General features: G+C 34.6%; 2 protein-coding genes across 2 annotated transcripts in view; one reads left to right on the top strand and one right to left on the bottom strand.

The window, feature by feature from the left end:
* The window catches only part of LOC107479094 (galactinol--sucrose galactosyltransferase), a 12,632-nt gene extending 4,924 nt beyond the window's left edge, over positions 1 to 7,708 (top strand). Inside the window, exons 3-5 of the mRNA XM_016099247.3 lie at positions 4,695 to 4,872; positions 5,645 to 6,012; positions 6,985 to 7,708. Coding sequence (XP_015954733.1) covers positions 4,695 to 4,872; positions 5,645 to 6,012; positions 6,985 to 7,554 — 1,116 coding nt within the window. The 3' untranslated portion in view covers positions 7,555 to 7,708. The remainder of the gene's footprint in view (positions 1 to 4,694; positions 4,873 to 5,644; positions 6,013 to 6,984) is intronic.
* Positions 7,709 to 11,809: 4,101 nt separating this feature from the next.
* On the bottom strand, positions 11,810 to 12,822 carry LOC107479098 (uncharacterized). Its single transcript, XM_016099249.1, has 3 exons — positions 12,714 to 12,822; positions 12,298 to 12,636; positions 11,810 to 12,183 (listed from the first exon to the last, which is right to left on the bottom strand). The coding sequence occupies exons 1-3, from the start codon at positions 12,820 to 12,822 to the stop codon at positions 11,810 to 11,812; spliced, it is 822 nt and encodes a 273-aa protein (XP_015954735.1).
* Positions 12,823 to 13,197: the final 375 nt, after the last annotated feature.

The following is a 13,197-nucleotide window of genomic DNA, read 5'->3' as shown; positions in this document are numbered from 1 at the left end:
CCATTTAAGAATATTTGGGTGTGCGATATATGTTCCCATTGCACCACCTAATCGTACCAAAATGGGACCCCAAAGAAAATTTGGGATATATGTTGGATATGATTCTCCCTCTATAGTGAGGTATTTTGAGATACAAACGGGAGATGTATTTAAAGCCCGATTTGCGGATTGTCATTTTGATGAATCAAAATTTCCAACATTAGGGGGAGAGAATAAGCTTCCTGAAAAGGAACTTAATTGGAATGCATCATCGTTGATGCATTTAGATCCTCGATCAGGGCAATGTGAACTAGAAGTTCAAAAGATTATACATTTGCAAAGAATAGCAAATGAATTGCCTAATGCATTTTTCGATACAAAGAGGATAACCAAATCTTATATACCAGCGGAAAATGCCCCCATTCGAATTAATGTTCCAATAGGACAAGTAGCCACTGAAGCAAATTCACGCCAGAAGCGTGGCAGGCCTGTCGGTTCCAAAGACAAAAATCTTCGAAAGAGAAAAGAGGAAAATAATATTCCTGTTGAAAAAGACATAGTAGAGACACCTGCAGTTGTCCAAAATTCTGATTTAACGCCAGAAGACGTTCAGGTACCTGAAAATTGTGAAAATGACGAGATCTCGATAAATTATGTCTTTACAGGAGAGAAATGAGACCGAAATAAGACAATTGTCAATGAAATATTTTCATATAATGTGGCATTAGATATCATGCATGAAAGTAAGGATCTTGAGCCAAGATCAGTCGAAGAATGTCAACAAAGGAATGATTGGCCAAAATGAAAAGAAGCCATGAAGGCTGAATTAGACTCACTTGCAAAACGTGAAGTCTTTGGACCTGTAGTCCGTACACCTGAATATGTAAAACCTGTTGGATATAAGTGGGTATTTATGAGAAAACGAAATGAGAAAAATGAAGTTATGCGCTACAAAGCCCGGATGAGAAAAATGAAGTCGTGCGCTACAAAGCCCGACTTGTGGCACAAGGTTTTTCACAAAGGCCCGGTATAGATTATGAAGAAACATATTCCCCTGTAGTGGATGTGATAACATTGCGTTATTTGGTCAGTTTATCTGCATATCATAAACTGCATATGCATTTAATGGATGTGGTAACAGCCTATTTGTACGGCTCATTAGATCGGGATATCTATATGAAAGTCCTTGAAGGACTAAAGATATCTAAACCATCTAGTGAATATTCGCAAGGGTTATACTCAGTCAATTTGCAAAGATCTTTATATGGTCTAAAACAATCTGGACGAATGTGGTATAATCGTCTTACTGAGTATCTGGCCAAAAACGGATTCAAAAATGATGATATCTGCCAATGTGTTTTCATAAAGAATTCAAGAATGATGATATCTGCCCATGTGTTTTTATAAAGAAAACTACATCTGGGTTCATTATAATTGCTGTGTACGTTGATGATTTAAATATCATTGGGACTCCTGAAGAGATTTCAACAATTATAAAAACTCTAAAAGAAGAGTTTGAGATGAAAGATCTTGGAAAGACTAAGTTTTGTCTCGGCCTGCAGATCGAGCATATAAAAAATTAAGACTAAATTTTGTCTCGGCCTGCAGATTGAGCATATAAAAGACGGGATCTTTATTCATCAAACAACATACACAGAAAAGATCTTGAAGAGATTTTATATGGATAAGTCACATCCATTAAGTACCCCAATGATTGTAAGATCTTTAGATGTGAAAAAGGATCAATTCCGTCCTAAAGAAGAGAATGAAGATATCCTTGGTCCTGAAGTACCATATCTTAGTGCCATTGGAGCGCTAATGTATCTTGCTAATAATACGCGACCTGACATATCATTCGCGGTGAATTTACTAGCAAGTTATAGTTCCTCTCCAACCAGAAGACATTGGAGTGGAATCAAACAAATTTTTCGATATCTTTATGGAATGGTTGATATGGGATTGTTTTATCCCTATGGATCCAAGTCACAATTAGTTGGCTATGCAGATGCCGGATACCTATCTGATCCACATAAAGGGAGATCTCAAACAGGATACTTATTCACATATGGTGGTACAGCTATATCATGGAGGTCCACAAAACAGACGATTGCAGCAACCTCCTCTAATCATGCTGAAATACTGGCGATTCATGAAGCTAGTCGCGAGTGTTTTTGGCTCAGGAGTTTGATCCAATATATCCTGTCATCATGTGGACTGATTGATTATAAGATAGCTCCAACTGTCCTGTTTGAAGATAATACAGCGTGCATTGCTCAACTTAAGGGCGGATATATCAAAGGTGATAGAACAAAGCATATCTCTCCCAAATTCTTCTTCACTCATGATCTTCAAAATCAAGGGACTATAGATGTCCAACAGATTAGTTCAAATGACAATCTGGCAGATTTATTTACAAAGTCACTCCCAAAATCCTCCTTTGAAAGATTGGTACATGAAATTGGGATGCGCCGATTTTGAGACATTAAATAATGTCAGCAAGAGGGGGAGACTGTACTCTTTTTCCCTTGGTCAGGTTTTTTCCCATTGGGTTTTTCTTGACAAGGTTTTTAATGAGGCAGTCCCCAAGGATATGGTACTCTTTTTCCTTCACTAAGATTTTTCCCACAGGGTTTTCTTTAGTAAGGTTTTAATAAGGCATATTCCTAAATGAGCATTCAAGGGGGAGTGTTACAACATGGATAGATAAGGATGAATGGTCATTTAAGGGTGGATCTGATTTCCTATGTAAGGAGCAAATTCACATGAAAAAGTACAATTAATAAAGTTTGAATAGTTGAATTTATTTGCCTATAAAAGCATGAACGAGGCAAATGGATTTTACACAGTTACAAATACTTCCCTTTCTCTATCTCTTTACAACAACTTAATATTATTCTCTCTTTATGTTGCAATCAAATACTCTTCTCTTTATATTTCTACTACAATTCCTTCTCTTCTTTTATTTTATTAGTATTTTAAATTCTCTTTTCTATTACTCTTTACATATAATATTGATAGCAATATTAATTATCTTTATTATATTGAGATAGTAACAATAATCATATGTAATTTTCTCTCTCTTTATTTTTAATACTTCTTTCCATCTTTATATATATATACACATTACAACATATAATATTATTATATATATATAGATTATTATTGAGCTAATTATATTAATAATAGAGTCTTCTATTTATACATCTCTATTTTATATCTTTTATTTATTTCACAACAAAATTATAATTTTATGCCATTAGTTGGACCAATCTTACTTTGCAATTAACTAAAAGAAATATAACATGTGGGAGATGCTGATTTTCTAAAAGTTGATTTCTTTCTTGAATTTAGAAATCGGAGCTAAAGTTAATTCGTTGGGGTGGAGAGAAACGAACGTTTTTTATATGGTAATAAAATAAGGTGTACTACTTTTGACCAGTGACGGATCCAGATAGTGACAGATCCAGAAAATTTTGGTAGTAAGGGCAAAATTTATATAACGTGATAATAATTTTTATAATAAAAATAATATGTGTATATAAAAAATTAAATATTAAATTATCTATTAATCACTATATATCTGGGTATAAATACATATATTGTTTAACTTATTTTTATTGTGTATTTTATATATTATATTTTATATAGATAATTATTTTTTATGTACATATAGCATAATTATTATTATGATTATATTTTATTATTGTAACATATGATTAGCCTTCAAAATATCTAATATACAAATTAAAACACTAAAATAGTAATTTAAATAATAATATATAATTTAAAATTCTATTGTTTTAGATTTTATATTTTTAAAAAATTAAGTAATTTTTCTCTTAACACTACCATCAAAATTTCTCTCTTTCCATATATATTACTAAAAAATTATTTAATAAATTCACTTTCCAACACAATTAGAAACCGACTCTTATTGATATTCATAGTTAAAAAAGTTCTTTCAATTAATACAGTTGCTATACAAAAATTAAAGCTAATTTAAAAAGAAAATAAATAATATTCCTTTGAGTTAATTTAAAAAAAAAACACTAATTTCGTTTAAATCTAAAAATTGGTCATTCTAACGAATATCTAATATAAAATTTTTAAATTGACAATTAAATACCAAAAGTTGAGTAAAAAATTATTGTGGGGTCAAATTTAATAATCTAATAGGGGCAAATAAATATTATTATCATATACTACTTAAAAAATTTTCAAATTGTAGTGGGGGCGCTTGCCCCCACACCTCTATACTTGAATCCGTCCCTGCTTTTGACCATGTTTAAAATTTTAATGATTGTTTTATCGTATGTCATATAAGGGTGTAAATTAAATTGATAGGTTAGTCTAATAATGTTATACGAAAAAAANTTTAATTATTTTATTATTATTATTGATTATCAACTCCATTTTTTAATTTAATTAATTTAATCTATTAATTTAATAATATAATTAATTAATAAAAAAATAAATTTTAATCGTCCTATAACATTCTTCAGTTATAAGATTGAATATCTTATAATATTACTCTCATAATGCATGACAACTATATAAATGTGCCAAGACATATAATATTCGATAACATTATATGATATAAGATATGGAATATTGAATAATATCATGAATGCTATAGCTTATAAAAATGAAGAGAATCAATTAACTATTAGGAATGAAGAGAAAGTACTGATCACTAGGATTCTTACATGTGGCAGGTTCTAGAGATGCTATCAGAGGATTATGGTGGTCGTGTTGAACTCGCCAAACCATACTACAAAGCACTCACTGATTCTATTAAGAAACATTTCAAGGGCAATGGTGTCATTTCCAGCATGCAGCAGTGTAACGATTTCATGTTCCTTGGCACAGAGACCATATCACTTGGACGAGTTGGTAACGTCCTAATAATAATAATAATAATAATAATAATAATGTTTAATTAGTCTGTTAATCTCTATAGTTTCGTAAAATTTTTAATTAGGTCTTTATACTTTTTTTCTTTTTAATTGGATTCCTGTACTAATTTTTTTTTTCAATTAAGTCCCTCTTAGTAGTAATTGCCTTAATTTTATAGGGATCTAACTAAAAAAAAAGAATTGATATAGAGACCTAAATAAAAGAAAAAAAGTGTAAGGACTCAATTAAAAAAAATTTTGGTGCAAGGACTCAATTAAAAGGAAAAAAAGTATAGGGACCTAATTGAAAATTTCGCAAAACTATAGGGACCAACAGAGTAATTAAACCTAATAATAATTCATAGTAACTATTTTTATTTAGGAAAAAAAATCCTCTAAATTTTTTTAGTTATTTGATTTCTCACTTTATATTTTTTAAGTAGAATAAAAAAATATATAAAAAAATTAAATAATTAAAAATCACACTTTATTAAATAATTAAAAAATAAATAAATAGATTCACTCTCTTTTTGTTTATAATCCTTGACCAAACGTGCATTAATTTAATTTTCAAAAAATAAAATACCTCAATTGATTCTTAAAAGATATACTTATAAATAATTTTTTTATCGATTAGATAAAATATATAACATAATTATTTTGCAACAAATCATTTAATTTGCATAAGAATCGCTTTGATTAAACCAATTTATGGCTTCAAAAATAGAATGCAAGATGAGAATTTAGATGTTCAAATATTATTTTTACAGGTGATGATTTTTGGTGTACGGACCCGGCCGGAGATCCGAACGGAACATATTGGCTACAAGGATGTCACATGGTGCATTGTGCATACAACAGCTTGTGGATGGGGAATATCATTCACCCGGATTGGGACATGTTCCAATCTGATCACGCCTGCGCCGAGTTTCACGCCGCCTCTCGAGCCATCTCCGGTGGACCGGTTTATGTGAGTGACTCTGTTGGAAAACACAACTTCAAGTTGCTTAAGAAGTTGGTTCTCTTGGATGGCTCCATTTTACGGTGTGAACACTATGCACTTCCTACTAGGGATTGCTTATTTGAAAATCCTTTACATGATGGTAAAACAATGCTCAAAATTTGGAACCTCAACAAGGTAACATACAATACAATACAATACAATAATGTCTATACATACATAAAAGTTAATCTCTTATGTACATATTAAATTAAGGAAAAGTCTAGGGGCCATCAATTTTATTGCATTTTAGCCAGCATGTAACCAGCAGAGAAAGGTGAGCTATCGGATAAAATTTCACACCAATCTCACACCATCAAATCATTATTGATGGCTAGTTGATGGCTATCAATCACAAATATTGCTGGCCCCTAACATTGCTCTTAAATTAAACAGCAAATTAACGTATTAGTTTCACGAAGAATATGCAGGAACTTTTTGGTTCTTTAAATTTACTAGTAAATAGTTGAACTTGTAAATCTATTATAACGAACCTTTAGACTTAGCACGAAAAATAGAAAACCAATAAGAAATTCCTTCGATGTTCTTGTAATCCAAATTTATTATTGTGTTGCGTTTCAATAACAGATTAACTTAATAATATACTTGTTTTAATCAGTCTATACACTAAGTCAGAAATCATATTCACTAATTTAACAGTATTGTAAGGGTTATAAGAGTATCTAGTTAGTTGAGAAGGTAGTTAAGTTGTTAACCATGCACATGGAGTTAGTTATATTGTTAAGCATGCAATTGCAGTTAGTTATGAGGTTAGAGAGTTAGTTTCTCTGATAGTTCAATCAGTAGAGTATATAAAACACATGTAATGAAGTGAGTTTAGTTATCGAAAATCATTCTTACTCTCTCAAAGAGCCTCTCCAATTTTCTCCTCTCTTAATTCTTTCTCTTATACAACTAGTCTTTTATTCCTTTAAATTTGTATGAATTTTTGCATAGAATTAAATTTTTTTTTCTCTCGTGCTGAATTTTTTTTATACATATTATAAAAGTATTTTGCAAAAAAATTAAGTCAATCGAAAGAGATAAATAAATGATTATGTAAAAGACGGCATTATTATATATTCACTTATTAGTTTCGATTGAAAACAGTATACAGGGGTTTTGGGTCTGTTCAATTGCCAAGGTGGAGGGTGGTGTCCTGCGAGTAGAAGAAACAAGAGTTTTTTAGATTGTTCACACTCCGTTACTTGCATTGCAAGTCCCAAAGACATTGAATGGAGCAAAGGAAAGAACCTTATTTGCACCAGAGGAGTTGATTCATTTGCAGTGTACATGGTGAAAAACCAAAAGTTGAGGCTAGTGAAGTATGATGAGAGCATTGAGGTTTCGCTGGAGCCTTTTGCTTTCGAGCTCATGACGGTTTCTCCGGTGATGTTTCTACCAAGATCATCAATTCAGTTTGCACCATTTGGATTGGTGAACATGCTCAACTCTGGAGGCTCAATTCAATCCTTGGAGTTCCATGAACATGATAAATTAGTTAGAATTGGGGTAAGAGGCCATGGTCAGATGGCCGTATTCGCGGCAGCGAAGCCGGTAGATTGTAAGATTGATGGACAACCTGTGGAGTTTGATTACAATTATGACGATAACATGGTTAAGCTCCAAGTTCCATGGCCTAGTTCTTCGAGGTTGTCCATAGTCGAGTATTTTTTTTGAACCGATTAATTAAGGTCTGAATGCTTGAGAATGCATAAATAACTGCCACTTTGATAAGATTAGCATTAGTACATAAAAAAATTGAGTGCAAATACTTAATTTTATAATGCACTAATTAATTTTGTTAAAGTGTCGGATATCATATATTGAATTAAAAGGGTAAACTGTGTGTTGTATTAAGTTAAATATTTGTATCATAAATTGATGACATGTTAGTTATTGCTTGAAATTTTCGATTTGTTTATGTAAATCCTTAATAAGTGATATGTTTGTTGACGTTGCAGTAGTAATAATGTAGTTCTAGTACAGTTTCTGTGGAAACTCTGTTCTTGCTCGCAGAGCTTGGAAAGTGAAGTGAAGCTCACTTGTGTGAGAGAGAGATTCGAGAAATGAGAAAAGGTTGAGTGGTAAAACGCACTAATTTTATTTACTATAAACAATATATATACATTATGATCTAAGGGTGAAGCTTTTATATTTAACTAACTCTAAGTGAATATATGTGCACAGCATGTGTGATGCCAATTAAGCTAAAACTAACTCCAACTAACTTCTTATTAACTTAATTTGTCTTCTAGCTATCTTTCACTTTGATTACTCCTAATCACACCCTCCCTCAAGTTGGGAGTGTAGAAATCTATAAGTCCTTGGATTGAGCTTATGAAAAAGGGGTTGGAGCTAATGCTTTTGTTAGCACATCTGCTACTTGGTTTCCAGACGAAACTGGAAGCAGCTTAATCACACCCTCTTGAACCTTGTCACGAACAGTGTGACAGTCGATCTTGATGTGCTTCGTGCGTTCGTGAAAGACTGGATTTGAAATAATATGGAGAGCTGATCTGTTATCGCAATATAGAGTAATGGGATGCGTGAGAGGTTGTCCGAAATCGCGGAGAATGTTCTTAATCCAAACACCTTCACATGTTGCAACGGCCATTGCTCGATATTCGACCTCAGCCGAAGACCAAGCCACTGTGGGTTGTTTATTACTTCTCCAGCAGATTAAGGAATCGCCTAAGAAGTAGCAGAAACCAGTAACCGATCTTCTGGAGTCCGAACAAGTTCCCCAGTCTGAATTGGAGAAAGCTTTGAGGCTGAGATTGTTGGAAGTAGAGAAGATGATTCCTTTGGCAGGGGCACCCTTCAGATATCTGAGAACATGTAATGCAGCCTCAAAATGTTTAGTAGTCACGATTGGCTCAACTTGCTGATTGCGAAGCAAATGTTGGGTCGAGTATTGGTCAAGTAAATGAGTTGTCCAATGAGCCTACGATAGCTAGTAACATCAGGCAATGGATCACCTGAAGACTTAGATAAGTGGTGGTGTAATCCATTGGAGTCGCAGCTGGCTTCGCATCAAGCAATCCAAATTCCTTAAAGAGATCAAGTGTGTACTTGCGCTGGTAGATAGCAATGCCTTGCTTGCTTCTCGCTACCTCAAGACCAAGAAAAAATTTGAGCACCCCCAAATCCTTAATGCTAAATTTGGCATCAAGGAGCTGCTTGACCTCTTCAATTGTTTTCAAGCAATTGTCATCCACCACCAAGTCATCAACGTAGACCAAGATGCAAGTGAAATTAGAACCAGCGAGCTTGGTAAATAGGCATGTGTCAGCCTTTGATTGAATAAAACCAGTGGTAAGAAGGACTTGGCAAAGCTTTGGTGCCATTGTCGACTCGCTTGCTTCAGCCCATAGAGAGAACGCTGCAACCTACACACCATACCGGGAGGAGCAGATAAACCCAAATGAGGTTTCATATAAACTTCCCCAGGCAAGTCCCCATGAAAAAAGGCTGTGTTCACATCAAGTTGGTGAACATACCAGCCATGATTTGCAGCAAGAGTGAGTAGAATCCGCAATGTAGTAAGTTTGATCACAGGACTAAAAGTATCAAAATAATCAAATCCGGCAGTTTAAGTAAACCCCTTTGCCACTAATCGAGCCTTGTGCCTTTCTACGTCGCCATTAGGCTTGAATTTGGTCTTAAAGGCCCACTTGCATCCAATAGCCTTCTTCCCATGAGGAAGTGACGTTAATTTTCATGTTTTGGTTTCTTCAAGTGCTTTCAATTCATCCATTATAGCCTACCTCCAAGAGTCATGTTTGATTGCCTCCTCATAATTTCTAGGTTCTATACTAATGGAGATAGCCAAATCTAACGCCTTATTTGTTGGTGATAACCTGTCGTAAGAAACATAATTGGAGACAGGATACAATGTTGATGATTGAAGTTGCTGCTCTTGAGCAATGACTTGCAAGCATTGAAAATCTTGAAGGTATTTGGGAGGATTTTGGGCTCTACATGATCTCCTTAAGGCATGTCTTGTGGCAGTGATGTTTAAGTCAGAAGCATCAAGTGACTGTGAAGCTAAATGTGGTGAATAAAGTAGAGTGGATGCATAAGGTTCAACTTCTAAAGGTGTAGGGGTTTTTAAAACAAGTTGAATATGATCTAAACTAGATGCATGTGTGTCGTGAGACTCCGTGAATAATGGTGCAGGCATTGTGGATTGTGAATGATTATTATTGCATTCTTCAAAAACATCTGAATATGTATGAAAGTGAGGGTTTGGAAAAACATGGGCAGATGTGGAGTGGCTAGTGATAAATGGAAAATATTTTTCATAAAATTGCACATGTCTTGATAAGAATATCTCTCAAATGTTAACATCAATTAGAAGGTAGCCTTTTGTTCCACTTTTGAAACCAAGAAAAATACATTTTCGTACGCGCTTATCGAATTTTCGTCTATGAGAGGTCAAAGTGGACGCAAAAGCTAAACAACCAAAGACTATAAGATGATCAAGTGTGGGTAATTTCTTATGTAAAGCCTCAAAGGGGCTACTCTCTTTCGAAGTAGAGCTAGGGACTCAGTTAATAATATAGACAGCATATGCTATTACATAGTGCCAAAAACAGTTAGGGATGTTTGAGGAGAAAATGAGAGCTCTAGCCATGTTCAAGAGTTCTTGGTGTTTTCTTTCTACAATTCTATTCTGCTGTGGAGTTTCAATACAGCTAGTTTGCTGCAAAATTTCTCTGGATTGATAGAAAGAAGACATCATAAACTCAAGGCCATTATCTGATCTTACACACTTGATCAACTTGTGCATTTGGGTTTCAATCATCAAAATAAATTGTTTTTCTTGTTTCAGACTTGTTTTTCATAAAAAATAGCCATGTGAATTTGCTTTTATCTTCTACAATGGTGAAAAGATATTTATACCCTCCTGTGGAAGGGCTTGCTATTGGTCCCCAAATATCCACATGTATGAGATCAAACAGGTCAGTTGATTCAGTGTTACTAACAGTAAATGGCAACCGTTTCTGTTTGGCAAAATGACAAGATTCACAAGGAAAATTTAAGTTTGTACTTTTAATGAAAGGAAAAAACTGATGCATTTTATTCATTCTTAAAAAAAAAGAGATGACCCAATCTACAATGCCATACATCATCAGTAAGAGAAAATGAATGCTGGGTATCTTTGCCTATTGTACTATTATGTGGTGAACTATCTAAAGCTTGGTCAACTAAATTTACTGACTTGAAAGCATGTGCAGCATTGGGTGGCAAGTCTAGTGAAACTATCTTAGCAGCTGGAATTGGTTTTGTTTTCAATGTGTACAAGCCATTGTGCTGATCAGCAATTCCAATCATCCCGAGGTAAGTGGATCCTGAATCTCTCAATTATGTGCGTTGAATGAAAACCAACAAGATAATGCATTAGTAGCCTTAGAGATTGAAATTAAATTGAATTGAAAAGAAGGCATGTACAACACATCACTCAAATAGAAATGTGTCAAAAAGAAGACTGTGCCATATAAGGTTGTCACAGCTTGTGAACCATTTGGCATTTTAATCGTTACTGGTTTAATTTTTCTAATTGAATGAAAGTGTATAATAGAAAAAGTCACATGAGTAGTGGCTCCTGTGTCTAAAACCCAATCATGTGAGCTCAACTCATGATTAGAAATTGAAAGGAGATGAAATGTACCTGCGGAAGGAGCAAGCACAGTTGCCAAGTTTCCATTATGAAGAGGGTCTTAATGCTTTTGAATTAAGCCTATAATGGCCTCTTGTTGCTTCTCAGAAAACAATCCATGAAAATTAACATTCTCTTCCTTATGGTTAGAATTGTTGCTGTCTTTAGTGTTCATAGCAATCATGTTGGCAGTGAAGCCATTAGACTTGCTCTTGCTTTTATTGTTCTGCATATGTGGCGGGAAGCCATGCTTGTGATAGCATGTGTCCACTAGGTGACTTGATTTGCCACAGTGTGAGCAGAATTTTGGAGTGCTTCGACCTCTTCCTCTGCCTCTACGCCCTCTCCCCTTCCTCTATTATTCGATCCCGCATTGGCTCCATTATAGTTACCATTGTTCCTTTGATAAGTGTCAAAGGCATTTGCATTAGCATCGGTGCTAATGTTATTCATTATTGCTCTTGGTTCTAGGTCTGTCGTATGTGACATTTGCCTTTCTTGTTGCAAAAGCATAAAGAATGCTACGGCAATATCGAGGAGAGGTTTCATCAGCATCACTTGTGACTTTACACTAGCATATTGTTCATTGAGCCCTCTAAGAAAGCATATTACATGTGTTTGAGATCTATATTCTCTAATTACTCCTAGTCCACATATGCACTCTTACGAACACTTACAATTTGGAATAGGTTTAATTTCCTCCAGTGCTTCCCAAATACTTTTCAACCTAGTGAAATAAGAGGTAATGGATAATTCACCTTGTTTTGCAGTGAACAAATCTTCTTGAAGATCAGCAATTCTGAAGAGGTCTCCCTCGTAGAAGCGGTGCTTGAGGTCTCTCCAGAGTTCACATGCATTGTCGCACCAGAGGACGCTGTGAAGAATCTCAGGACTTAGCGATCCATGTAGCCATGAGAGCACCAAGGAATTGCATCGATCCCAAGCTTCAAACGTGTGATCGTTCTCTTCTGGCTTTGGCAATGATCCATCGATGAATCGTAGCTTGTTCTTTGTTTTGAGCGAAATCTTCACCGATTTTGACCATGAGTCGTAATTTTGCGTCGTCAAAGGAGCAGTTGTAGCGAGAGCGCTGGTGTCTCGCTTGGATGTACGTAGAAACAATTTGATTGATCTTGGGGCAAGTTCATATTTGAGCCCAATCTTGAGGATTTACCTTGCAAACTCGAAAAATGCGCCATCATTCGAAAGAAATTTTGAAATTCAGATGCTGTGAAGCCTCGCGCTTCTGGTTCCACCACTTCATCATGCACATTCGCTGCCATTGATGAACCATGTGTACTTGATCCAATTCTCACCGATCTTCTCAAGATGAAGGTTCTCACACTCTTTTGCAAGCATCCATGCTCACCGCACCATGTGAAAACTCTGTTCTTACTCGCAGAGCTTGGAAAGTGAGGTGAAGCCCACTTGTGTGTGAGAGAGAGAGATTCGAGAAATGAGAAAAGGTTGAGTGGTAAAACGCACTAATTTCATTTGTTATAAACAATATATATTGATGAGCGGATAATTTATACCCTTTTTGGCATTGTTTTTAGGTAGTTTTTAGTAAGTTTAAGCTACTTTTAGGGATGTTTTCATTAGTTTTTATGTTAAATTCACATTTCTAGACTTTACTATGAGTTTGTGTATTTTTCTGT

Source organism: Arachis duranensis, chromosome 3, assembly GCF_000817695.3.
Source record: "Arachis duranensis cultivar V14167 chromosome 3, aradu.V14167.gnm2.J7QH, whole genome shotgun sequence".
Lineage (NCBI taxonomy): Eukaryota > Viridiplantae > Streptophyta > Magnoliopsida > Fabales > Fabaceae > Arachis > Arachis duranensis.
The sequence above is the reverse complement of the archived record's forward strand: the minus strand, read 5'-3'. Positions and strand labels throughout refer to the sequence as shown.

Bases quoted from the DNA above. Each gene is read 5' to 3' on its own strand.
- LOC107479098 (XM_016099249.1), bottom strand. From the start codon at position 12,822: ATGGCAGCGAATGTGCATGATGAAGTGGTGGAACCAGAAGCGCGAGGC. The intron at 12,637-12,713 runs GTAAATCCTCAA...CATCCAAGCGAG, and splicing joins GCATTTTTCGAGTTTGCAAG to ACACCAGCGCTCTCGCTACA. The intron at 12,184-12,297 runs GTGAATTATCCA...TATGTGGACTAG, and splicing joins TTTGTTCACTGCAAAACAAG to GAGTAATTAGAGAATATAGA.